A 26,424-nucleotide genomic window follows, 5' to 3' on the forward strand; every position below is an offset into this window, starting at 1 on the left:
GACTGTTCGGATACACGGAGGGAGAATTTAACCATGGCCCATGCACCTAACCAGTATGCTTTTCGGACTGTTGGGGTGGGGGGGGGGGGGGGGGGACCGGAGGAAACCCACGCAGACACGGGGAAAATGTGCAGACTCCGCACAGACTGTGACCCAAGCGGGGAATCGAACCCGGGTCCCTGGCGCTGTGAGGCAGCAGTGCTAACCACTGTGCCACTGTGAATAGAGCATGATCATAAACTCAGCCTGATACTGTGCATTCTGCTGTCCACAAGTGCGTATTTTCCATTTGTGATCTCTGGACAATGATAGAGTCTGGAAGAATATTTCCTTCCTGCCAGCAACTACCACCTTCTCCCTCCCCCAATTCAGGGATGGACCTCAGTACCTCTATTGTCCTGGCTGATATCAACAGCTAGTTCAAGTTGGGCAATAAACCTGAGTCTTCCCACACTGCATTTAAAAGCCGTGAAGTTGAAAAGATTTTTAAGAGGAATAAATAGTGATGAAAGATTTCCCAAACCCAAAAACATGGTGTACTGGCACAGATAGCCATGAACTTAAAAGTCCAAAACCTCCACGGTGTGGCCCTTGAGGGTCCCTAGTCTATTCACGTACAGATTGTTCTACTTGAGAAGGCAAGTTGGTGAAGAAGGATGATACCGCAGCCAATCTTATTCAAACCTACATTTATTTACAGGCTGAAACGTTACAAGCATTCACCTCCTAACCCGAGCACCTCAAAGTGTCATAAAATCATAGAATCACTACAGTGCAGAAGGAGGCCATCCAGCCCATCGAGTCTGCACCGACCACAATCCCACCCAGGCCCTATCCCCATGCATTTACCCTAGCTAGTCCCCCTGACACTAAGGGGCAACTTAACATGGCCAATCCACCTAACCCGCACATCTTTCGGACTGTGGGAGGAAACCAGAGCACCCGGAGGAAACCCATGCAGACACGGGAGAAGGTGCAGACTCCGCACAGACAGTGACCCAAGCTGGGAATTGGACCGGGTTCCTGGCGCTGTGAGGCAGCAGTGCTAACCACTGTGCCACCCATATATATGTGTATATAGTGTATATATTTGTTCAAATGAATTGCTAATTAATGCCCTTCCCCTGCGCATAACTAAACAGAGTTGATATACAATTATAGTATAAGGGCGGCTTGGTGGCACAGTGGTTAGCACTGCTGCCCCACAGCTCCAGGGACCTGAGTTCAATTCTGGCCTTGGGTGACTCTCTGGAGTTTGCACGTTCTCCCCGTGTCTGCGTGGGTTTCCTCCGAGTACTCCGGTTTCCTCCCACAGTCCAAAGGTGTGCGGTTAGGTGGATTGACTATGCTAAATTGCCCCATAGTGTCCCAAGATGTGTTGGTTAAATGGATTGGTCACGATAGATTTGTGGAGTTACAGGGATACGGTGGGGGAAAGGGCCTGAGTAAGATACTCTGTCAGAGAGCTGGTGCAAACTAGATGGGCTGAATGGCTCTCTCTGCACTGTAGGGATTCTAATACAGGTGAACAAATTGACAAACGTGCGCCCTAAACTGCTCAAATTGGGCATTACTGATGTACTTTTGATTTGCTGTGACTGTCTAAACTGCAATTTTCTTTGTGTAAAGCAGTTTATATTGTAGTGCCATAATGCAGGTTTGACACTAAGCTTTTGATATGTTCTGTTTTAGGTTGTCATATGTGGCTTTGCAATAGCTTCTGGAGCAGCACTGAGGCTGATTTCTGGCTATGATACTTATGGAAACATTTGCGGACAAAAGAACACCAAAGTGGAGGGAGAAAAATGGAGTGGCCTTGATCACACACACAATAAGTAACTATGTCATCAGCATTCCAGGGTGATATGTTATAGATGTGGCACTTTATCAAATGGCTTCTTGGAATCTAAGTCCACTGGTTCCCCTTTGTCCACAGCACAGCTCATTTCCTCAAAGGACTCCAATAAATTTGTTGAACATAATTTTCCTTTCACAAAACCATGCTGACTCTGCCTGATTACTTTGAGCTTTTCCATGTGCCCTAGTATAACATCATTAATAATGAGGAGGCAGTACTCTTGTGTTATAGAACATGCTAGAACCCATCCTTTTCCATACTCGATTTTATTAGCAATCTGGTGTGTGGCATATTATTTGGAATGTGAATTTGTAGTTTGGTAATGAAAAATGCAGAACTTCATTTCTGAATGTAGCAGCTGAGATGCCTAAACATTATATTGAAGCTCCATGAACCCTTAATTAAAATTGTCTTTTAAACATTGCAAATGAGGTAAAGTTTTGGAGAAGGGGAATTGGGAGTTGGATTGTGGCCTGATGGCAGGTTCTCCGCTTCCACATGAAAACTTCTTGTCTCCTCAACTTCAAATATTGCTACTGGTTGTGCTTCCAGAGCTCTAGAATGTGGACTGAAGAAAGAACAAAGAAAATTACAGCACAGGAACAGGCCCTTTGGCCCTCCAAGCCTGCACCGACCATGCTGTCCGACTTAACTAAAACCCCCTACCCTTCCGGAGACCATAATCCCTCTATTCCCATCCTATTCATGTACTTGTCAAGACGCCCCTTAAAAGTCACTACCGTATCCGCTTCCACTACCTCCCCCGGCAAAGAGTTCCAGGCACCCACCACTCTCTGTGTAAAAAATCTGCCTTGTACATCTCCTTTAAACCTTGTCCCTTGCACCTTAAACCTGTGCCCCCTAGTAATTGACTCTTCCACCCTGGGAAAAAGCTTCTGACTATCCACTCTGTCCATGCCTCTCATAATTTTGTAGGCTTCTATCAGGTCTCCCCTCAACCTCCGTCGCTCAAGTGAGAACAAACCATGTTTCTCCAACCTCTCCTCATAGCTAATGCCCTCCATACCAGGCAACGTCCTGGTAAATCTTTTCTGTACCCTCTCCAAAACCTCCACATCCTTCTGGTAGTGTGGCGACCGACCAGAATTGAACACTATATTCCAAGTGCGGAAAAGTAACCCTTCTGCAAACTGCGTGTGCAATGATTAGAACATCTTGGAGCTTAACATTTGTATGCGGAGGTGATGTTTCCCTCTGTGTGATTTTGGAACCACCCAAAGGTGTGCGGGTTAGGTTGATTGGCCAGGTTAAAAATTGCCCCTTAGAGTCCTGAGATGCGTAGGTTAGTGGGATTAGCGGGTAAAATATGTGGGGGTAGGGCCTGGGCGGGATTGTGGTCGGTGCAGACTCGATGGGCCGAATGGCCTCCTTCTGCACTGTAGGGTTTCTATGATTCTATGATTTCTATGAAAGGGATATACCTCGCCTCGTTATCTAAAGTGTGTGTGGGAGTAGAAGTTATTAGCTTAGGTAAATTAAAGCAGGGTCTGCCACACTCTATCATGAACAAATGACAGGTCGTTATTTTAAAATTGGTGACAACCTTATTAAAACAATTAACAAACTGAATAAACTCCCCAATAGAATGCTGTCCGAATAATACCATGATGTGGAGATGCCGGCGTTGGACTGGGGTAAACACAGTAAGAAGTTTAACAACACCAGGTTAAAGTCCAACAGGTTTATTTGGTAGCAAAAGCCACACAAGCTTTCGGAGCTGCAAGCCCCTTCTTCAGGTGAGTGGGAATTCTGTTCACAAACAGAGCATATAAAGACACAACCTCAATTTACATGAATAATGGTTGGAATGCGAATACTTATAACTAATAAAGTCTTTAAGAAACAAAACAATGTGAGTGGAGAGAGCATCAAGACAGGCTAAAAAGATGTGTATTGTCTCCAGACAAGACAGCCAGTGAAACTCTGTGGGGGTTACACATAGTGTGCCATGAACCCAATATCCCGGTTGAGGCCGTCCTCGTGTGTGCGGAACTTGGCTATCAGTTTCTGCTCAGCGACTCTGCGCCGTCGTGTGTCGCGAAGGCCGCCTTGGAGAACGCTTACCCGAATATCAGAGGCCGAATGCCCGTGACCGCTGAAGTGCTCCCCAACAGGAAGAGAACAGTCTTGCCTGGTGATTGTCGAGCAGTGTTCATTCATCCGTTGTCGCAGCGTCTGCATAGTTTCCCCAATGTACCATGCCTCGGGACATCCTTTCTTGCAGCATATCAGGTAGACAACGTTGGCCGAGTTGCAAGAGTATGTACCGTGTACCTGGTGGATGGTGTTCTCACGTGAGATGATGGCATCTGTGTCGATGATCCGGCACGTCTTGCAGAGGTTGCTGTGGCAGGGTTGTGTGGTGTCATGGTCACTGTTCTCCTGAAGGCTGGGTAGTTTGCTGCGGACAATGGTCTGTTTGAGGTTGAGCAGAAACTGATAGCCAAGTTCCGCACACACGAGGACGGCCTCAACCGGGATATTGGGTTCATGGCACACTATTTGTAACCCCCACAGAGTTTCACTGGCTGTCTTGTCTGGAGACAATACACATCTTTTTAGCCTGTCTTGATGCTCTCTCCACTCACATTGTTTTGTTTCTTAAAGACTTGATTAGTTGTAAGTATTCGCATTCCAACCATTATTCATGTAAATTGAGGTTGTGTCTTTATATGCTCTGTTTGTGAACAGAATTCCCACTCACCTGAAGAAGGGGGTTGCAGCTCCGAAAGCTTGTGTGGCTTTTGCTACCAAATAAACCTGTTGGACTTTAACCTGGTGTTGTTAAACTTCTTACTGCGAATAATACCAGGCACTTATTAAAAGTCTTGAAGGTCCTTGCTGTTCAGGTCTGACACACCTTCCGAGTTGGTCTACTTTCCGACTGTAGATGATAAGTTTTATGAAGACATAAATTAAACTGCAGGATTCTATGTGAGAGACTCGCCTCTCCCTCCTTCTGACTAAAGAGGTGGCAATGTTCCTCTAACAGTTATTTCCCCTTTTCTGGGTTTAAATAACTGGAATTACCTCACAGTATTCCTGCGATCTGAGAGGAGGTCACAGAAGGAGAAAGGCGGGGGGGGCTTTTAAAATAAGGGTGGAGAATATATTGGTTCCAATATTCAATTTTAGTTGATGGAAATTGAAAAATAAGGCTGAAGACATGCGTTTTCCATGAGAACCTTTGTTTACTTTTTTTTCTTCCTCAGGTATGTTTTTTTCTTGGATCCTTGTGACATGGATACGACTGCGTTCAGGATCAAATCCAAGGCTCTATGTGTAGCTAAATGTCCATACACTGACCTGAACACACTCCGGGAAATTTACAATTTTGCCAAAGAAAATGGTAAGACTAAATATTTGGTCGTGGGAGTGGAATGGGAGGAGCAGAATCTGAGTTTAGAGTGCCTTTTATTTACAGTGTGACCTTCGCTCAGTTTTGAAATGATCCAGAGCAAGATGGTATAACCTTCAGATTGAATGTGAGGGTTCATGACTGGCCCCTCTGCAATCTCTTTCAGTTCTGAACAAAGAATAGAAGCAGGCCATTTGACCCTTCAAGCTTGTTCTGCCATTAATAAGGTCACGGCTGTCTTGATGACCTTAAATCTGCATCCCACCTAGTCCCCCCCATAACCACTCACCCCCGGTGATTGGTATGGTGGCACAGTGGTTAGCACAAAAGCTCACAGCACCGGGGACCCAGGTTCGATTCCCGGTTTGGGTCACTGTCTGTGTGGAGTCTGCACATTCTCCCCATATCTGTGTGGGTTTCCTCCGGATGCTCCAGTTTCCTCCCACAGTCCGAAAGATATGTTGGTTAGGTGCATTGACCATGCTAAATTCTCCCTCAGCATGACTCGAACAGGTGCAGGAATGTGGCGACTAGGGGACTTTCACAGTAACTTAATTGTAGTGTTAATGTAAGTCTACTTGTGACACTAATAAATAAACTTTAAACCTTGCTTATCAAGAACCCATCCACCTCTGCCTTAAAAATATTCATAGACTTTGCTTCCACCACTTTTCCAGAAAGAGTTCCTAAGAAACTCAACTTTTTGAGAAAACTTCACTATCTCTCCATTTTAAATGGGCACCCTCTTAATTTTAAATAATGACCCCTAATTCTGGATTCTCCCACAAGAGGCCACATCCACCCTGTCAAGACTCCTTAGGATCTGCGTGTCACCTTTTACCCATCTAAACTCCAGTGGATGCAAGCCTAGCCTGCCCAATCTTCCCCACAAGACAACATACCGCTTCCATGGTTTATGTCTATTGAACCTTCTCTGAACTGCTCTCAATGCATTTATAACCTTCCTTAAATAAAATCTTCGATACTGTACACAATACTTTAAATGTGGTCTAGTGCCTTGTCCAACTGAAGAATAACCTCCCTATCTTTGTATTCAATCCCTCTCGCAACAAATTCTATTAGCTTTCCTAATTACTTGTACTTGAATACTCGCCTTTTGTGGAACATGCACTAGGACACGCAGATCCCTCTGCCTCTCAGAGCTCTGCAATCTCTCACCGTTTAGATAAATGCTCTTTTTTTATTCTTCCTGCCAAAATGGACAATTTCACATTTTCCCAAGTTATACTCCATTTTCCAGATCTATGCCTACTCACATAACCTACCTCTTTTTGTAATCTACTTGTGTCCTCTTCACGACTCGTGTTCCTACCTGTCATTGTTTCATCAGCAAATTTGGAAACCGTCCCTTTAATTCCTTCATCCAAGTCCTTTATATAAATTGTAATCAGTTGGAGTCCCAGCACTGATTCCTGTGGCACACCACTTGCCAACCTGAATCAGACCCATTTATGCCAACTCTCTGCTTCCTGTTAGCCAGCCAATCTTCTATCCATGCCAATACATTACCACCTATATAATGAGCTTTTATTTTCCACAATAACCTTTGATGTGGCACTTTATCAAATGGCTTCTTGGAATCTAAGTAGAGTACATCCACGGCTCTCCTTTGTCCACAGCACAGATTATTTCTTCAAAGAACCTCAATAAGTTTGTTAAACATAATTTCCTTTTCACAAAACCATGTTGACTCTGCCTGATTACCTTGAGCTTATCCAAGTGCCCTGCTTATAACATCATTAATAATGAGGAGGCGGTGGCCTGGTGGTATTATCACTCGACTGTTAATGCAGAAACTCAGCTAATGTTCTGGGGACCCAGGTTTGAATCCTGCCTCAGCACATGGTGGAATTTGAATTCAACATAAAATTATCTGAAATTAAGAATCTACTGAATCTACTATGAACCCATTGTCAATTGTCGGAAAAACCCATCTGGTTCACTAATGTCCTTTAGGGAAGGAAATCTGCCGTCCTGGTCTGACCTACACGTGACTCCAGACTCTCAGCAACGTGGTTGACTCTCAATTAGGGTTTGGGAAATAAGTGCTCGACAGCCAGTGACGCCCATGTCCCATGAATCAATAAAAAAAAGTCCAATGTCGTATCTCCATTCTCTCAATGAAAAATCTCGAATAGCTGAATTTTGATACCCCAAAGACCAGAGTGATCAATGTTTATGTTTTCCTACTACATGTTGACTCTTCAATAAATTATGCCTTCTCAGCTGATCATTCTTTATTCCTGAAAATTGTTTGGAGACCTTCTATACAGATATTTAATATGCTGATCTATAGTTTCCATTGTGCCTTATTAATGCTGAGATTATATAAACTGTTTTCGAGTCCTTAACAGCTCCCAAACTTAATGAACTTACAAAATTCCAGTCAGTTTCTTCCTCAGCCTGATTGTCCCTCTATTCTTGACTGCACTTTTTGCAAGAAACTGTCTTTACTTCTCCCACCTCTGTCTCACTCTTTATCATCAATGTCTCCTTTCTTTCTGAATCGCTGCCTGGCTTTCGTATGTAGTCCCTTATTTGACATCTTTAGCCTTTTGAAAAGCTGGTGCATTCAGGGAGATGGAAGACGAGCAGGTTGCTAGAGCAATGAGGTGCTTCACCAAGGAGTACTGAATGAGGAGCTAGTCGTGGCCAGGAAGACACAAGGTCATTCATTTTGAGTGGTCACCAACTGTGGACAGATGGACTGGAACTCAGTGGTCATGGGTGTTGGTCTGAGGACGTAAATGAATTGGGCCTGGAAGGAGTTTGGGCTGTGATAGCTTTTTTAAAAGTTGTTTGTTAGTGTCACAAGTAGGCTTTACATTAACGCTGCAATGAAGTTACTGTAAAAATCCCCGAGTCGCCATACATCAGCGCCTGTTCGGGTACACTGAGGGAGAATTTAGCACGGCCAATGCACCTAACCACATCTTTCAGACTGTAGGAGGCACCCGGAGGAAAACCCACGGGGAGAACGTGCAGACTCCGCACAGACAGTCACCCGAGCGGGGAATTGAACCTGGGTCCCTGGCGCTATGAGGCAGCAGTGCTATCCACTGTGCCACTTAATCAATTGAGGGAGTATTGATGCTTGGCAGGAATTAGGCTGGGTTGTAGACCTTGAAGGGAGATCTGAAGTGGGGTGAGTTTGGGAGGTTAGAAATTTGGGCCAAATAGATGTTTTCTGAGGAGTGTGCATTTGTCTCTGCCTCTGTCTTTGGATCTCTTCAGTAAATTGCGTGGCTGCCTATTTTTGTTTACACGGTGTTCTAAACAAGCTGACCATGTTCGCCATGTCATGAAAAATGTTTCTGTACAGAACTGTTTGTAGCCATTTCCACCTGGTTCCATTTTTCAGGTGAATGTCAGGATGATAGTTTCCCTGAGGCGTGTATATTAATGAATAAGGTTTCAGCATTGATTTTCCTAATGTACAGCGTAGATGCAGGTCATCAACTTATGTTTAAAAAATTTCAATTCTTCTCTTTATTTTAGGATCGAAGCTGTGTGATTATAGTGTGGACGTAGAAAAGTATACATCAGCCGGTCAGAATTTGTGTCCTAAGCTTCCTGTTAAATCCAGGTAGGCAAATTAAGACGATCTGTTTAAGAAATTGCAAGTTACAATGTACATAACCTCAGTGATTAAACTTTAAAAATCACTTCTACAAACAAATGTGTTTGTGCCATGGGTAAATGTGAAGATTCTCCAGAAGCTGGATTATCGAATGATATGAGTTTATATTTGAGTCTGCATGTCCAACAGAATTAAAACTTGAGCAATTCCTCATTCAAACTTGATGATATTTCATATGACTGAAGTGTATTCATATTTCCTAACTGAGCAGTTGTATATTAGGGAGGTGATGGCCTAGAGGCATTATCGCTAGACTATTAATCCAGAAACTCAGCTAATGTTCTGGGAACCTGGATTTGAATCCCATCACGGCAGATGGTGGAATTTGAATTCGATTTGAAAAAAAATATCTGGAATTAAGAATCTATTGATGACCATGAACAGGGGTCGATTGTCAGAAAAGCCTATCTGGTTCACAGATGTCCTTTAGGGAAGGAAATCTACCATCCTTACCTGGTCTGGCCTGCAAGTGACTCCAAGCCACAGCAATGTGGTTGACTCTCAACTGCACTCCTAGGGCGACGAGGGATGGGCAATAAATCCTGGACTGCCACGTCCCACGAATGAATAAAAAAAAGTGTCCATCCTGGATAACTTTTCAAATATGCAGTACTGTGTGCTTCAGTGAGTTGATGCCTTGTTATAAGCAGTTTAAAAATTTCCTGTGTTCTGAAGGGCTAATAGATGTTGCAAAAGCACAAAACTAGCCAGGGACCCAGGTTCAATTCTATCGTTGGGCCACTGTCTGTGTGGAGTTTGCATGTTCTCCCTGTATGTGTGTGGGTTTCCTCCGGGTGCTCCTGTTTCTTCCCACAGTCCAAAGATGTGCAGGTTAGGTGGATTTGACCGTGCCACGCTAAGCTGCTCCTTAAGTGTCCAAAGTGTCCAAAGATAAAGCTAAAGTTTGTTTATTTGTCACAAGTAGGCTTACATTCACATTGCAACGAAGTTACTGTGAAAATCCCCGAGTCGCCACACTCTGGCGCCTGTTTGGGTACACTGAGGGAGAATTTAGCACGGCCAATGCACCTAACCAGCACGTCTTTCGAAATGTGGGAGGAAACCAGAGAACCCGGAGGAAACCCACTCTAACATGGGGCGGAGGAGCAAGCTCTGCACAGACAGTGACCCAAGCCGGGAATCGAACCCGTGTCCCTGACACTGTGAGGCAGCAGTGTTAACCACTTGCTGTGCTGTCCCACTTGTGCAGTTTATGGGGATACAGGGATAGGGGTGAGCCTGGGTAAGATGCTCTGTCGATGAATCGGTGCAGACTCATAGAACATAGAACATAGAAAGCCACAGCACAAACAGGCCCTTCGGCCCACAAGTTGCGCCGATCACATCCCCACCTCTAGGCCTATCTATAGCCCTCAATCCCATTAAATCCCATGTACTCATCCAGAAGTCTCTTAAAAGACCCCAACGAGTTTGCCTCCACCACCACCGACGTCAGCCGATTCCACTCACCCACCACCCTCTGAGTGAAAAACTTACCCCTGACATCTCCTCTGTACCTACCCCCCAGCACCTTAAACCTGTGTCCTCTCGTAGCAACCATTTCAGCCCTTGGAAATAGCCTCTGAGAGTCTACCCTATCCAGACCTCTCAACATCTTGTAAACCTCTATCATGTCACCTCTCATCCTTCGTCTCTCCAGGGAGAAGAGACCAAGCTCCCTCAACCTATCCTCATAAGGCATGCCCCCCAATCCAGGCAACATCCTTGTAAATCTCCTCTGCACCCTTTCAATGGCTTCAACATCTTTCCTGTAATGAGGTGACCAGAACTGCGCGCAGTACTCCAAGTGGGGTCTAACCAGGGTCCTATAAAGCTGCAGCATTATCTCCCGACTCCTAAACTCAATCCCTCGATTAATGAAGGCCAGTACGCCGTACGCCTTCTTGACCGCATCCTCCACCTGCGAGGCCGATTTAAGAGTCCTATGGACCCGGACCCCAAGGTCCTTCTGATCCTCTACACTGCTAAGAATGGTACCCTTCATATTATACTGCTGCTTCATCCCATTGGATCTGCCAAAATGGATCACCACACACTTATCCGGGTTGAAGTCCATCTGCCACTTCTCCGCCCAGTCTTGCATTCTATCTATGTCTCGCTGCAACTTCTGACATCCCTCCAAACTATCCACAACACCACCTACCTTGGTGTCGTCAGCAAACTTACCAACCCATCCCTCCACTTCCTCATCCAGGTCATTTATGAAAATGACAAACAGCAAGGGTCCCAGAACAGATCCCTGGGGCACTCCACTGGTCACTGACCTCCATGCAGAGAAAGACCCCTCCACAGCCACTCTCTGCCTTCTGCAGGCAAGCCAGTTCTGGATCCACAAGGCAACAGCCCCTTGGATCCCATGCCCTCTCACTTTCTCAAGAAGTCTTGCATGGGGGACCTTATCGAACGCCTTGCTGAAGTCCATATAGACCACATCCACCGCTCTTCCTTCGTCAATGTGTTTGGTCACATTTTCAAAGAACTCAACCAGGCTCGTAAGGCACGACCTGCCCTTGACAAAGCCGTGCTGACTACTTTTGATCATACTAAACTTCTCTAGATGATCATAAATCCTGTCTCTCAGGATCCTCTCCATCAACTTACCAACCACTGAGGTTAGACTCACCGGTCGGTAATTTCCCGGGCTGTCCCTGTTCCCTTTCTTGAATATAGGGACCACATCTGCAATCCTCCAATCCTCCGGAACCCCTCCCGTCTCCATCGACGATGCAAAGATCATCGCCAAAGGCTCCGCAATCTCCTCCCTCGCCTCCCACAGTAACCTGGGGTACATCCCATCCGGTCCCGGCGACTTACCAACCTTAATGCCATTCAATAGTTCCAACACATCCTCTTTCTTTATGTCCACATGCTCGATCCTTTCTGTCCACCGCAAACCAGCAGTACAACCACCCAGATCCCTTTCCACCGTGAATACCGAGGTAAAGTATTCATTAAGCAGCTCCGCCATTTCTAACGGTTCCGCACAAACTTTTCTCCCTTCACCTTTTAAGGGTCCTATGCCTTCACATCTCATCCTTTTACTCTTGACATATTTGTAGAAAGCCTTGGGATTCTCCTTAATCTTACCCGCCAAGGCCTTCTCATGACCCCTTCTCGCTCTCCTAATTTCCTTCTTAAGCTCCTTCCTACATCCCGTATACTCCTCTAAATCCTTAACACCTCCTAGCTCTCTGAACCTTCTGTACGCCTCTCTTTTCTTATTCACCAGGTTCATCACAACCTTCGTGCACCACGGTTCCCGTACCCTACCAACACCCCCCTGTCTCATCGGAACGTTGTCATGCAGAGCTCCAGACAAACATTCCTTGAAAATCCTCCACTTTCCTTCGGTACTTTTCCCCAAGAATGCCTCCTTCCAATTTACCCGTCTAATTTCCTCCCTGATGACACTGTATTTCCCTTTACTCCAGAGAAACACTTTCCTAGCCTGCCTGATCCTATCTCTTTCCAATGCTATCGTGAAGGAGATAGAATTATGATCGCTATCCCCAAGATGCTCACCCACCGAGAGATCCTCCACCTGTCCAGGTTCATTAGCCAGCACCAGATCAAGTACAGCCTCTCCTCTAGTCGGCTTATCCACATACTGTGTCAGGAAACTCTCCTGGACACACCTAACAAACTCCTCTCCATCCAAACCCCTAGCCCTAGGGATATTCCAATCTATGTTTGGGAAATTAAAATCTCCCATCATGACAACTCTGTTATTCCTACATCTCTCCAGGATTTGTTTCCCCATCTGCTCCTCAACATCTCTGTTACTATTGGGCGGCCTATAGAAAACACCCAGCAACGTTACCGACCCCTTCCTGTTCCTAACCTCCACCCACAGAGACTCCGTAGTCAATCCCTCCACGGCGTCCACCTTCTCTACAGCCGTGACACTATCCCTGATCAACAGTGCCACTCCCCCCCCCTCTCTTGCCTCCCTCCCTGTCCTTCCTGAAACATCTAAAACCCGGCACCTGAAGCACCCAGTCCTGTCCCTGAGACGTCCAAGTCTCCGTAATGGCCACCACATCACAATTCGAAGCAGCAATCCACGCTCTAAGCTCATCCACTTTATTCACTACACTCCTGGCATTAAAATAGACACATCTCAGACCTTCAGCCTGAGCACTTCCCTTCTCCATCACTCGTCTAACCTCCCTCTTACCCTGTTTACATTCCTTATCTATTTGCGAGCTAACCTCCTCGCTCTCAGTCCCCTCATTTCGATTCCCTCCCCCCAACCTTTCTAGTTTAAAGTCTCTCCAGTAGCCTTAGCCAACCTTCCCGCCAGGATATTGGTCCCCCTGGGATTCAAGTGCCACCCGTCTTTTTTAAACAGGTCACACCTGCCCCTGAAGAGGTCCCAATGATCCAAGTACCCAAATCCTTGTCCCTTGCTCCAGTCCCTCAGCCACGCATTCATTCTCCACCGATTCCTGTTCTCACTCTCCCGCGGCACAGGCAGCAATCCCGAGATTACTACCTTTGCATTCCTCTTTCTCAGCTGTCTACCTAACTCCCTATATTCTCTTTTCATGACCCCTTCCCTCTTCCTACCTATGTCAGCAGTACCTATATGCATCACGACCTTCGGCTCCTCTCCCTCCCCCTTCAGGATTTCTGGGACTCGACCAGAGACATCCCGGACCCCTGCACCAGGGAGACAAACCACCATCCGAGAGTCCCGTCTGTGTCCGCAAAAACGCCTATCTGACCCCCTCACCGTAGAGTCCCCAATTAGCACTACCCTCCTTTCCTTACCCTTTTGCACTACTGGGCCAGGCTCAGCTCCAGAGACACTGCCACCGCTGCTTCCCCCAGGTGGGCTGTCCACCCCAGTAGTACTCAGACAGGAGTACTTATTATTAAGGGGCACATCATTGGGCCAAATGACCTCCCTTCTGCACTGTAGCGATTCTATGAAACTCTGACACAAATCTTGACGCCACTACTTTGCTCTGATGTTTTACTATGACCAATGATAGTGTTGTTCACGTGTTGGATTTTCCACACTCTGCATTCTGTTATCACAGAATCACGGGAATCCCTACAGTGCAGAAGAAGGCCATTTGGCCCATCGAGACTGCATCAACGCCAGTCGCACCCAGGCCCTATATCTGTCACCCCACCTATTTACCTTGCTAGTCCCCCGACACTAAGGGTCGATTTAGCATGGCCAATCCACCGAACCTGCATATCTTTGGAGTGTGGGAGGAAACCGGAGCACCTGGAGGAAACCCACGCAGACACGGGGAGAACGTGCAAACTCCATTCAGATAGTGACCCGAGGCCAGAATTGCACCGGGGTCCCTGGCACTGTGAGGCAGCAGTGCTAACCACTGGGCCACCGTGCCACCCTAATCATGTTGATTGCCTCGATGATATCCCTGTTGCTGAGGTATGCATGCCTTCTGAATTTCAGTTTGGTTAATCTTCTACCGAGCCATTTCCCTGGATTTTGCAACTTAGTTTGCATTTATTCCATCACCAAGTGGACCTCCTACTCTTAAAGCCACTGTCCTATTGCCTTTCAGAGTTAGCTAACAAAGCTATCAACTCCCAAATAGCTATTTCCTTATTTGAATGTTTTCGTTGCCACGAAGCCACTTCTGTTTTAGTTATTCTGTTTAAATAAATATCTTACCCTTGTTATGTATCTCCAAAACCCGTGCTGACTGGTTTGATAATCCACTTGCCATCATCTTTGACAACGCCAGGACCATTTACTAGTATAAGATCTTTCTCCCAAAATTGTGTTCATGCCCAAGTAGTTTCCCTTGCATTGTATTTACATGCAGTTGATGAGTCATCCTCTGACTCTTGTTATAATTAACTCAGTAATTCCCCGCGGGTTCTTTCATCTCTCCTGGTCTGTCCATTCTCAATGTGGAGATGCCGGCGTTGGACTGGGGTAAACACAGTAAGAAGTCTCACAGCACCAGGTTAAAGTCCAACAGGTTTATTGGACTGTTGGACTTTAACCTGGTGTTGTGAGACTTCTTATTGTCCATTCTCCACATCAATGACCTCCCATCCCTGTAATGACTTAGACTTTCTTCTGACCTAATATTTTGCTGTGATCAGAAACCAATTAGCTCAAATTGTGTTTGATGACAAAATGATGCCGCCAGCAGACTCTCATGCGATCTGAACCATGCGCCTGTCTGTCTGTATGTTGTAACTGCAATAATATGCCAAGGGACCAACAATTATTGCTTAATCATGGCGTGCATCTGAGACCATGTGGGAAGCCCACTAGTCTACTCGGAAGGGTGGTTAATACAACACAATCAGGGTTAAGCATTGAGGCTCAAATGGGATTTATTCGCAGGTGAGCTAATTACCCATGAGAATTGTATAGAGGACAGACTGGTGGTATAACGCTCGACTTATCCAATTTATGAGGTGCTTTACTACAAAAACAAGCCATCAAAAATCTTTGTCATTCGAATCGTACTGAGTTCAATGAGTGCCACGTGGTTACTGTTTCACATCTTGTAGGCAGTGTGAAGCATGGAACTGGAGATATGAGCTGCTTCTCTCCGGTGCCTCTTGAGTCATTTAGGTTGATAATTAACATATTAATGGGCTCATTATTTGAAACTTTCCTTTGGAGAAAATATGATGGACTATTTTGTACTGCATTAACATGCTTTATGATGGATTTATAAGATGTTACGCTGTGTGCAATTTTATTGCTCCCACTACAAATGAAAACGGAGTTCAAGGAAAACAAAACATGCAAGCTCATTTTGAATTTGCTGAATATTTTGCAATTTAATAAGGAATGATGTGGAGGACCAGTTACAGGTTTAATATTTATTAAATACATTGTTGTTAGAAGTGTACTTGTGCCTTATCACTGCCGTCAGTCATCTCCATTATTGATATTGGTTTGACATTCCATTTTTTTTGTCTTTTTGTTTTACACCAGTAAACCTATCCCATACTTCCATCGTTGTATCCCAGATGGAACTGGCTGCCTTGAAAAGTTTATTAAAGCCCTCACCAACTTCATCAGTGACAATAGTATCTTGCAGAGAGTGATTACTGGAGTAATGACCAGCAAAGAAATTATAGTGGGACTTTGCTTTTTATCTCTAGGTAATGATTCTTGAATACATCCTTTATTATAAAGAAAACAATATTGAATCCGGAGTTGCAATATTGAGTAATTAAATTTAACTTAAGTGCTTTAATTATATTTTGCAACTAATATTATCCCAAGTAATGTACACCCTGTTTATTTTGCATTCTGTCGTTCGTTACAAATGTTAGTTTGATATTAGGAATGACTGTCTCAACTGATTGAAAGTTTTTTATGAATGGCCGCAGGCATTCAATAAATGTATTCTCTTCTTGTATCTTTAACCCAGAAGCCATTTGTTCCACTTTTATTTACTGTTTATGTTTCCTATTCATTTGTCATAAATGTGATTTCTGTACTACTTGGGGCATTTTGAATGGAAATGTGGAACCAGCAAATGATTGACGTGGTGTAGAGATGTCGATTGCAACTTGAGCTCTTGTCTGATAACTACCTGTAGAGTAGGATGGATCAGCATGCTGATAGAACTGGGCAAAAATCAAAGCCAGAATTCATTACGTTTGAGACTACATTTCCCGTGGCATTATTCATTGATGCCCGATTTTATGTTATTAGAGATAGTGGTAGAGATAGAACAGAGAAATGGTAAAAGCAAAAATACTGCAGATGCTGGAGATCTGAAATAAAACCATAATTGCTGAAGAAAAAATCTTTGGTTGGCAGTACTTGTGGAGAGAGAGAAGCCATTAAAAGTTGGAGTCCAATATGACTCTACTTTGGAATAGAAAAAGTCATATTGGACACAAAACGTTAACTCTGTTTCTTCCTCCACAGATGCTGCCAGACCTGCCGAGCATTTTCCAGTCCTTTACGTTTCTCTAAAATAAAAATGTAAAGATTTCTTTCTCTCTGCAGTTCGATAACCTTAGATAGTCCTCATGTTTTGGCTAATAATTAAATACTTCTGAAGTGTAGTCGTTGCTGCATTTTCTACACTACAGCAATGAATTTGTGAACAGCAAATTTGTGCAAACAGAAACATGATAATGACCAGATGATCTGTGTTGTGGAATTGGTCCAGGGATAAATGTTGGCAAGGACACCAGGGAGAATGTCCCTGCTCCTTGGATTATATTCAGATTTTCAACAAATGTCCATTTTCTTTATAGTTCCTCTAAACGTTCCTGTTTTGAAACCGAATGTTATAATACATTTTGAGACTAGTTATAATCAAAGCAAGTTGATGTGTAAATTCGAAGCTTGCAGGTTAATCGAAGCTGAGGAAGTGCAGATTGTCAGGAAAGGTTGTTGTACTATTTAAAGGAATTAAAATGGACCTGCTGCTCTCCCTTTGATGTGACCATGACTTGTTGCAGTAATTACCTCAATGTCCTAAAAATAAGCAGACCCTTTCCTCTTCAACTAGTCCTGTCGTCAAACTATTCCCCTCTACCCTGTTCAGAATGTAGCAAACTGGAGATGATCACTCCTGATATCTTGTTTCCCAGTCTAATACTTAACTCTTTTTTAAATTTCAAAATGCACTTATGTCTGTGGCATTGCACCATGACTTCCAAGTTTATCATTGCCTTTCCAGCTTTTCAGTTAAGGCGAGTAACTCTCCTCCTGACTCCCCAAAGTCTGACCACTTATCTACAAGACACAAGTCAGGAGTGTGAAGGAATACTCTCCGCTTGTCTGGATGAATACAGCTCCAAAACTACTCAAGAAACTCAACACCATCAAGGACATAGCGGCCCACTTGTCTATCACCTTAGAGAGTTCAGGGTTCAAGTTCTTGTTCGGGCGTTGCTTATAGTTCAAATTCTTCAATTCCTGTGAAATACAACACTGCTGTCATTGAAAATCAGTGCATCATCTACCGCATGCATTGCAGCAACTCAACAAGGCTCCTTTCACACATCTTTCAAACCCATGACCATTACCATCTAGAAAGATAAGGACAGCAGATGCATGGGAACACGACCACCTGCAAGTTCCCCTCCAAGTCACGCACCATCCTGACCTGGAATTGAATGTCTTGAGTGTCGCTGGGTCAAAATCTTGCAGCTCCCTTCCTAACAGACTGTTGATGTCCATACACCACATAGACTGCAGTGGTTCAAAAAGGTGGCCCTCCACCACCACCTTGAGAGCAATTCGGGATGTTCCTAATTGGGCAATAAAGGCTGGACTAACCAGCAATTCCTGCATCCCATGAATGAACAAAAATAATGTTCTCCTTTGGATGGACATGGGAAGACTGATACCTGCAACAATTGCAAATAATTGAAGCAAGCTTGCAAGGCCAAATGGGCTACTTCTGGTCCTATGTTCCGATGAGGATACCTAAACTATCCACAGAATCCCTACAGTGCAGAAGGAGGCCATTCAGTCCATCAAATCTGCACTGGCTCTCCGAAAGACCCCCCCCCCCCCACAATCCCCATAACCCTGCGCATTTACGACAGCCAACCTATCTAACCTACACATCTTTGGACTGTGGGAGGAAACCCACGCAGACACGGAGAAAGTGCAAATTCTACACAGACAGTGACCCAAGGCTGGAATCGAACCCAGGTCCTTGGCGATGTGAGGCAGCAGTGTGCCACCATCCCTTACTACTTCTGACAGACTATCGACCTTTTGCCCTGTTAAAGGTCCTTGCTCCACTGTGCTGCATTGTTGTTCAGGGTCACCTCCCTTTTGAATGGAGTCACTGCTATCACTGTCCACAACCTCCTTGTCCAACGCTAACTTTTGGACAGTTCCATAACTTGCAGTTTCCTTGCTCCTGAGTGTGCTGCCTTTTTGGAATGTTATCCAGAAACATTCCCACTTCATTGATGTGAGGTATGCTGTTCCAAAAACACTATTTTTTTTCTTCTGATATTAAGTGCAAATGCCCTTTCCTTGATCGGCAGAGTATCAATAATAGCCCATTTATTGCACACCACATTAGAAGAGTTTCCTACTCCTACATTTATTTGCTGCCTAGCTTTAAGAATCTAAATAATATCAGTATGTGCAACCGTTCTGCTATTTTTATCCTCCACGGTAAATTTAATCAGCCGAATTTCTTTATTCTTAATCCTTGACTAGGGGTGACTTTAAATGAGTGAGAGAGATTAGTCAGCTATACTAGTTCTAGACTTGGTCTTAAAATAGAATATCCTCCCTCGCAGGGGAGTATTTATGCTAATCTAAGACAGCTCTGAATAAAATATACTTGATAGGTATATTATAGCCAGAATAGCACCTGCGTTAACTACTCTCAGTACATAGAATTCCCCTTTTTAAGAATTCTGGGGAAGTTCAGGTCCTGAGATGTAAAGAGTGTAAAAGTTGTAGACTCAATGTGATTTTTTAAAGATTTAAGCTTAAATTAGATTGTGGTAAGGGTTGCAATATTACAATGTGTAAAATAATCTAATGCACCTGAAAAAAATGCAGAATAACAAATGCACCAAAAAATAAAAATAGGATATCACGAACAGACAATATACTAAAATTATACTCGCAATAGAAGTATAAAGCACAGTTTTATCTTGGCTCGGTTAAGCATGAGGAGTTCTGATCTAAGAACTCTACTCTCGTGATCAATGACCGCAAGGTCTGACCTCTCTTCAACTAGAGGCTAAATTTAGAGAAATTTAGGGACAAACTAACCTTTGATGTATGTTACCAGCTTTTTTGGCAATCTTTTGATAATTCATAGAATCGTAGAACCCCTACAGTGCAGAAGGAGGCCATTTGGCCCATTGAGTCTGCATCAATTCTCTGACAGAGCATCTTACCACCTCAGGCCCTATGCCCACAATCCCATGCATTTACCCCACTAATCCCCCTAATCTACACATCTTGGGGTACTAAGAGGCAAGTTAGCATGGCCTAGCCACTTAACCTGCACACCTTTGGACTCTGGGAGGAAACCGGGCCTCCAGGAGGAAACCCATGCTGACAATGTGCAAGTTCCATACAGCCCGTCACCCAAGGGCAGAATTGAATCCGGGTCCCTGGCACTGTGAGGCAGCAGTGCTAACTATTGAGGATCAATTAATGTATATGTGCTAGTGTTTTCCCAGCTTGAAAGAAGCAGTCTCAAAGTTTTAGCTTGATACAAAAGCAGCCGCAAGGCTAGTTGCATTATTTTCTGCATGTAGTGTTTCTCCTTTTGCTGTCTTGTTCTTGGCAAAGGTTCATATTCTTAATTAATTGGGTTAAATCCTTTCAACCAGTAGCAAACTTCCAATAAACAAGCTTATTAACTTCTTACAATCAAGGTTAAACTCCCACTGGAGCTAAAGTCCATGCTCTGATCTCTCTCCTCTTTTGTAACTTATTAGCTAATGGCAACTCAAATGAACTCACGGTTAAGTTGTAGCAACTTTAGCTCATTGACAGCTAAAAGTTGAAGTAAATTTAAAATAATTCCGATTCTGTTCATTAATATGTGCATATATGTTCTATTAACATTCAAGGTTATGGGCCAAGTGCTAGTAAATGTGGGAGGTTGGGTGTTTCTCGCGTGTCTGTGCAGACTCGATGGGCCAAAGGGTCTCTATGTAATATAAATGTATAATCGATATAAAGATTTCAATACTTGTATCCAGTCTTCCCATTTTGGGTAAATCCTACCTTCCATCTGGCTTCTCGTTAGCCCCTTCCCATGTGTGGATCTGGGAGTATCAGGAGGGTGGTGCAGTGTGTGGCAGCTATGCTCTCAACTGGGGAGGGGTGGGATTGCAAGCTTCAGAAACACTGGTTAAACTGGTAGAGTCTGGGGAACATGAGCGAAGAGAGTACGTTGGTGTGGAGGCACTTGGATATGGTTGGGGGTCTCGGCATCTGGGATCAAGGAACAATATGGAGAAGGTCAGTTTTTTTTTAGAATGCTAATCTGAAGGCCTGGAGTCTGTCATTATTTGGGAACAGGCCATATAGAGGGGAAAAGGGTGTGTGCAAATGAAGGCTGTGAATCTCCTATTTGATGCAAACCAATGTACCTTGATCATGCTTAAATTAGCCTATTTAAAGTTTATTCATTAATCACAAGTAGGCTTACATTAACATTGCAATGAAGTTACTGTGAAAATCCCCTATCGCCACACTCCGGCGCCTGTTCGGGTACACTGAGGGAGAATTTAGCATGGCCTATGCACCTAACCAGAGCGTCTTTCAGATTGTGGGAGGAAACCGGAGGAAACCCACACAGACATGGGGAGAACATGCAAACTCCGCTCAGACAGTGACCCAAGCCAGGAATCGAACCCAGGTCCTTGGTGCTGTGAAGCAGCAGTGCTAACCACTGTGCCACCGTGCCGCCCACAATTATCTGAGCCTTTAAACTAGGTGGCACTGGTCTAAACAACATGACGTGACTCAGGACATTAAGGATCATTTCTCTTACGTGAGGATCCTTGGTTGTCTCTACCAGATCCTACTTCTAGTGTTTTCTCAGTCAGTCTTTCTCATCTCTGTGTTGCTGCTGGGGTGGTCTTAGTGGGCCCATAAGTTCACCTGGAAACCGCATCGCCATAACTGCTCCCCTCTGTGGGAACGTTGCTGTAGCTCGAGACTGGGGCGCACAACACGGCAGGATTACTTCAAGCTCTGTATAAGCACGACTTATCTCAGAAACCAGTTTATGTACTAAGTGTCCATACCATATTGTTGTCCTAAAGATTCTGGGGTTGGGACCAACAAAGGCTTTCAGCCTATCCCCATGCTCTCCCATCGTGACCTTCGAACCAACTTAAATACCTGTTACTCTGATGCACTTTCCACTTGTCTATCTTTTCCTGTGGCTCATGATGTGAAACTGTTCCTCTTGGTGGAGGGATCAATGACTAGGGTGGAGGGGGGGGGGCGGGGGGCATAGATTTGAGGCAAGGGACAGGAGGTTCAGAGGGGATTTGAGGAAAAACGTTTTCACCCAGCAGGTGGTGGGAATCTGGAACTCACTGTTGGAAAGGGTGGTGGAGGTAGCGACCCTCATAACATTTAAAGAAGCATTTAGATATGCACTTGAGATGCCAAGGCATGCTAGACTTGTGGGCCAAGTGCTGGAAAATAGGATTTAGAATAGTTGGGTGGTTTATCTTTGACCAGCGCAGATGCGATGGGCTGAACGGCCTTTTTCTGTGCTGCATGCCTCTCTTTGACGACCAAGTATTCATCAATTTAATAAAATAGCAGAAGCGCACTCGTATAAATGCAGGTCCTGTCATTGCAAATTGCGAATGTTGATGGATTCCACATTGCATATTATAATCGTGCATCTTGTACCTCATAGGAATGTGTTGAATATTGCACGTCCCTTGCTCTTCCTGTTGTGTCCAGTTGGTTCACAATAAACCTGTGAATCAAAGCTGAAGCACTATGAATGTGCAGAAATTTGATTCAGAAGCATAAGAACTTGAGGGAAAACATGACCAGTTGGATGAACCAATTAAACCACTGTAAGAAGTCATTTTGCCCATCATTTTGTTTCTTATGACTTTAATTTTTCGTATCCAAAACAGAGCTAGAAAGCAAAAATTTCAAACTGTTTAAAAATGTGGCCTGATTGTATTTACCAATAGAGTGCCTTAATTTCATAAAATCCATAGAATCCTTACAGTGCAAAAGGAGACCACTCAAGTCTGCACCGACAACAACCCCATCCAGGCCCCCATCCCTGTAACCCCACATATTTACCCCGTTAATCCCTCTAACCTGCGCATCCTGGGACACTAAGGGGCAATTTAGCATGGCCAATGCACCTAACCCACACATCTTTGGAATGTGGAAGGAAACTGAAGGAAACCCACGCAGACACGGGGAGAACGTGCAAACACCACACAGGCAGTGACCCAAGCCGGGAATCGAACCCAGGTCTCTGGAGCTGTGAGGCAGCAGTGCTAACCACTGCCATCGTGCCGTCCATAATAAAGTTTATTTTAGTTACTCCATTTTTTTCCCCAACTTTTTTGTTGCATCCATTTGGGAGACTCCACTGTCAAAGGCCTCTGATGTAGGAACCTTGATCTGGGTGAAAGCTTCCATGAGGCAGCAGGACATAGATATGTTTTTCCCATCCTTCTGGCCTGGTCTGGAGTTCAGGTTCCCAGAAGGGAGAAGTCAGTGTACTACTAACCTGCTGTTCTATTGCTGCCAAAATCACAATATTTTGGTCCTCAAATTGTTCAGAAATGTACCTCTACATTTTTGAGTAAAATTTTAAAGTTTATTTATTAGTGTCACAAGCAGGCTTACACTAACACTGCAGTGAAGTTACTGTGAAAATCCCCTAGTCACCACACTCCGGCACTTGTTCGGGTACACTGAGGGAGAATTTAGCATGACCAATACACCTTACCCGCACATCTTTGGACTGTGGGAGGAAACAGGTGCACGCAGAGGAAACCCACGCAGACACAGGGAGAGCGTGCAGACTCTGCACAGACACTGACCCAAACTGGGAATGGAATCCAGGTCCCGAGCGCTGTGAGAACATAAGAACATAACATAAGAAATAGGAGCAGGAGTAGGCCATCTAGCTCCTCGAGCCTGCCCCGCCATTCAACAAGATCATGGCTGATCTGAAGCGAATCAGTTCCACTTACCCGCCTGCTCCCCATATCCCTTAATTCCCTTAGCGATCAAAAATCTAACTACCCGTGATTTAAACACATTCAACGAGGTAGCCTCCACCACTTCAATGGGCAGAGAATTCCAGAGATTCACTACCCTCTGAGAGAAGAAGTTCCCCCTCAACTCTGTTCTGAACTAGCCCCCACTTATTTTGAGGCTGTGCCCTCTAGTTCTGGTTTCCCTTCTAAGTGGAAAGAATCTCTCTACCTCTACCCTATCCAGCCCCTTCATTATCTTATATGTCTCTATAAGATCACCCCTCAGCCTTCGAAACTCCGAGTACAGACCCAATCTGTTCAATCTCTCCTCATAAGCTACACCCCTCATCTCTGGTATCAACCTGGTGAACCTTCTCTGCACTCCCTCCAAGGCCAATATATCCTTTCGCAAACAAGGGGACCAATACTGCACACAGTACTCCAGTTGCGTCCTCACCAGTGCCTTGTACAGTTGCAGCAAGACCTCCCTGCTTTTATACTCTATCCCCCTCGCGATAAAGGCCAACATTCCATTCGCCGCCTTGATCACCTGCTGCACCTGCAGACTGAGTTTTTGCGATTCGTGCACAAGGACCCCCAGGTCCCTCTGCACAGTAGCATGATGTAATTTTTCTCCATTTAAATAATATTCCAATTTACTATTATTTCTTCCAAAGTGGATAACCTCACATTTGCCAACGTCATATTCCATCTGCCAGATCCTCGCCCACTCGCTCAGCCTATCCAAATCTCTCTGCAGACTTTCCACGTCCTCCACGCAATTCGTTTTCCCACTCATCTTCGTGTCATCAGCAAACTTTGATACTCTACACTCAGTGAGGCAGCAGTGCTAACCACTGTGCCACCATGCCGCCAAATACAATGTTTGTATTCGAACCCTATGTATCAGTAATGCAGTTCCTTTAAAATTCAATTCTGCATGTTATTTGGTGTTAATCCTTTTTATATTTTCACAGCTTTATCGATGCTGTTAATGGTTGTAATCAGGTACATCTCTCGAGTACTTGTTTGGATCCTTGCAATTCTCACCATCCTTTGTTCGATTGGTAAGTTGACTCTAGTAAGCGACGAGAACTTTTTAAAACTGTGCTAAGCATTTGGGTTTTGTATGTATATATAACTTTCAAGTTCCTTGTAGTAAAGGATATAGTGATTCAGATATAGTGCTCTGATAATTACCGGAATGAACTTAGAAACATAGAGGGCGGGATTTTACGGCCGCGTTCAGGCGAGACCGGAAATTCCCGCCTGAGGTCAATGGAGATTTCCGTTGTCGCACCCTCACCCGTGCCGATTCTGTGGCGGGCAAGATGGTAGAGTTCCGGCCAGAATCCCTACAGTGCAGAAGGAGGCCAGTCAGCCCATTGATTCTGTTGATTCTCTCAACAGAGCATTCCAGCCGTGCCCTATCCTTAAACCCCACATATTTAGCTCACTAATCCCTCTAACCCACACATCTTGGGACACTAAGGGACAATTTTACCATGGCCAATCCACCTAACCTACACATCTTTGGACTGTGGGAGGAAACCAGAGCACCTGGAAGAAACCCACGCAGATACGGGGAGAACTCCACACAGACAGTCACCCAAGGCTGGAATTGAACCCGGGACACTGGTTCTGTCAGGTAGCAGTGCTAACCACTGTGCCACCGTGCCGCCCCTTAGATGCCAGAAGAAGGAAAAAAAGGTCCTTGATTTGTTGATGCAACAATAGTGTTTCATTTTGGATGTAATTTAATGGTATCAGCCCCTTCCATTGTTCTAAAATCATTTTAATCAAAGTCACATTACATCAATCATCTGAGACTGCGAACTTGGTGTACCATTGCTTCTCTCAATTCCTGCCCTCACTGGAGCCATCCGCATCATTTTCCTTCAACCCATCTCCTCCGAGCCCAGCCCACTTGATTCCATTCTGCTTTATCCATTTGAATCAAAACCATCTCCAGCATGATATCTCTTCTCGCACCCACACCATCACCACTGGAGATGTCCAAGGATTTAAAGCCAATGTTTCAAGTCTAGATGACCCTTCATCAGAGCTTTGACGAAAGGTCATCTGGACTCAAAACGTTGGCTCTACTCTCTCTCCACAGACGCTGTGATGTGGAGTTGCCGGCATTGGACTGGGATGGGCACAGTAAGAAGTCTCACAACACCAGGTCAAAGTCCATCAGGTGAATGATGAAAGAGCAGCAGCTCGTGATATCAAATAAACCTGTTGGACTTTAATCTGGTGGGAGACTTCCACAGATGCTGTCAGACCTGCTGAGATTTTCCAGGAATTTTCTGTTTTTGTTTCAGATTCCAGCATCTGCAGTATTTCGCGTTTATCCAAGGATTTAATCCTGGAACCTCCCTCTTTTTTTTGTTCTTACCAGGATGTTAACCCTTGGTGACGTCATCCAAAGACATGGGGGGGGCGATTCTCCCAACCCGCTATGCTGCTCTAGCAGCGACCGGGAGGTCGGCAGTGCGGGGCTACTGCGCATGCGCAGTGGCCCGCTCAGCACTGTGCTGCCGGCCTCTCCAGTGGGAATAGGCTCCATCCACAGATTTTCAGTCTGAATCTTGCTAGAACAATCTGCAGTGCTCAGAGTGGGAGAGCTATTCTGAAAATCCTGCTTAAAAAAATAGGTGGGATTTACTCCAGTTTTGACGTGAATTCGGCACTTAGAATTTTTTTGGGAGAATCGCTCCGTGGTTTAGTTTCCACATACACACTGATGTCAGTCAGATTTACCACTCCATCAGCTGGGCATGCTGGTAAAATTCTGGCCATTATCTTCAGTCCCCGTTATGAGTTCCG

General features: G+C 44.8%; 1 protein-coding gene across 2 annotated transcripts in view; it reads left to right on the top strand.

Annotated features, from left to right (window-relative positions):
* The window catches only part of LOC144494771 (choline transporter-like protein 1), a 92,571-nt gene that overhangs the window by 31,802 nt on the left and 34,345 nt on the right, over positions 1-26,424 (top strand). For both annotated transcript variants that reach the window (XM_078214084.1, XM_078214086.1), the window contains exons 3-7: positions 1,693-1,835; positions 5,092-5,228; positions 8,757-8,844; positions 15,866-16,035; positions 24,570-24,659. In XM_078214084.1, the coding sequence (XP_078070210.1) occupies positions 1,693-1,835; positions 5,092-5,228; positions 8,757-8,844; positions 15,866-16,035; positions 24,570-24,659 (628 nt within the window). The remainder of the gene's footprint in view (positions 1-1,692; positions 1,836-5,091; positions 5,229-8,756; positions 8,845-15,865; positions 16,036-24,569; positions 24,660-26,424) is intronic.

The sequence above is a fragment of the Mustelus asterias genome, chromosome 6 (assembly GCF_964213995.1).
Source record: "Mustelus asterias chromosome 6, sMusAst1.hap1.1, whole genome shotgun sequence".
In the NCBI taxonomy this organism is placed as follows: Eukaryota; Metazoa; Chordata; class Chondrichthyes; order Carcharhiniformes; family Triakidae; genus Mustelus; species Mustelus asterias.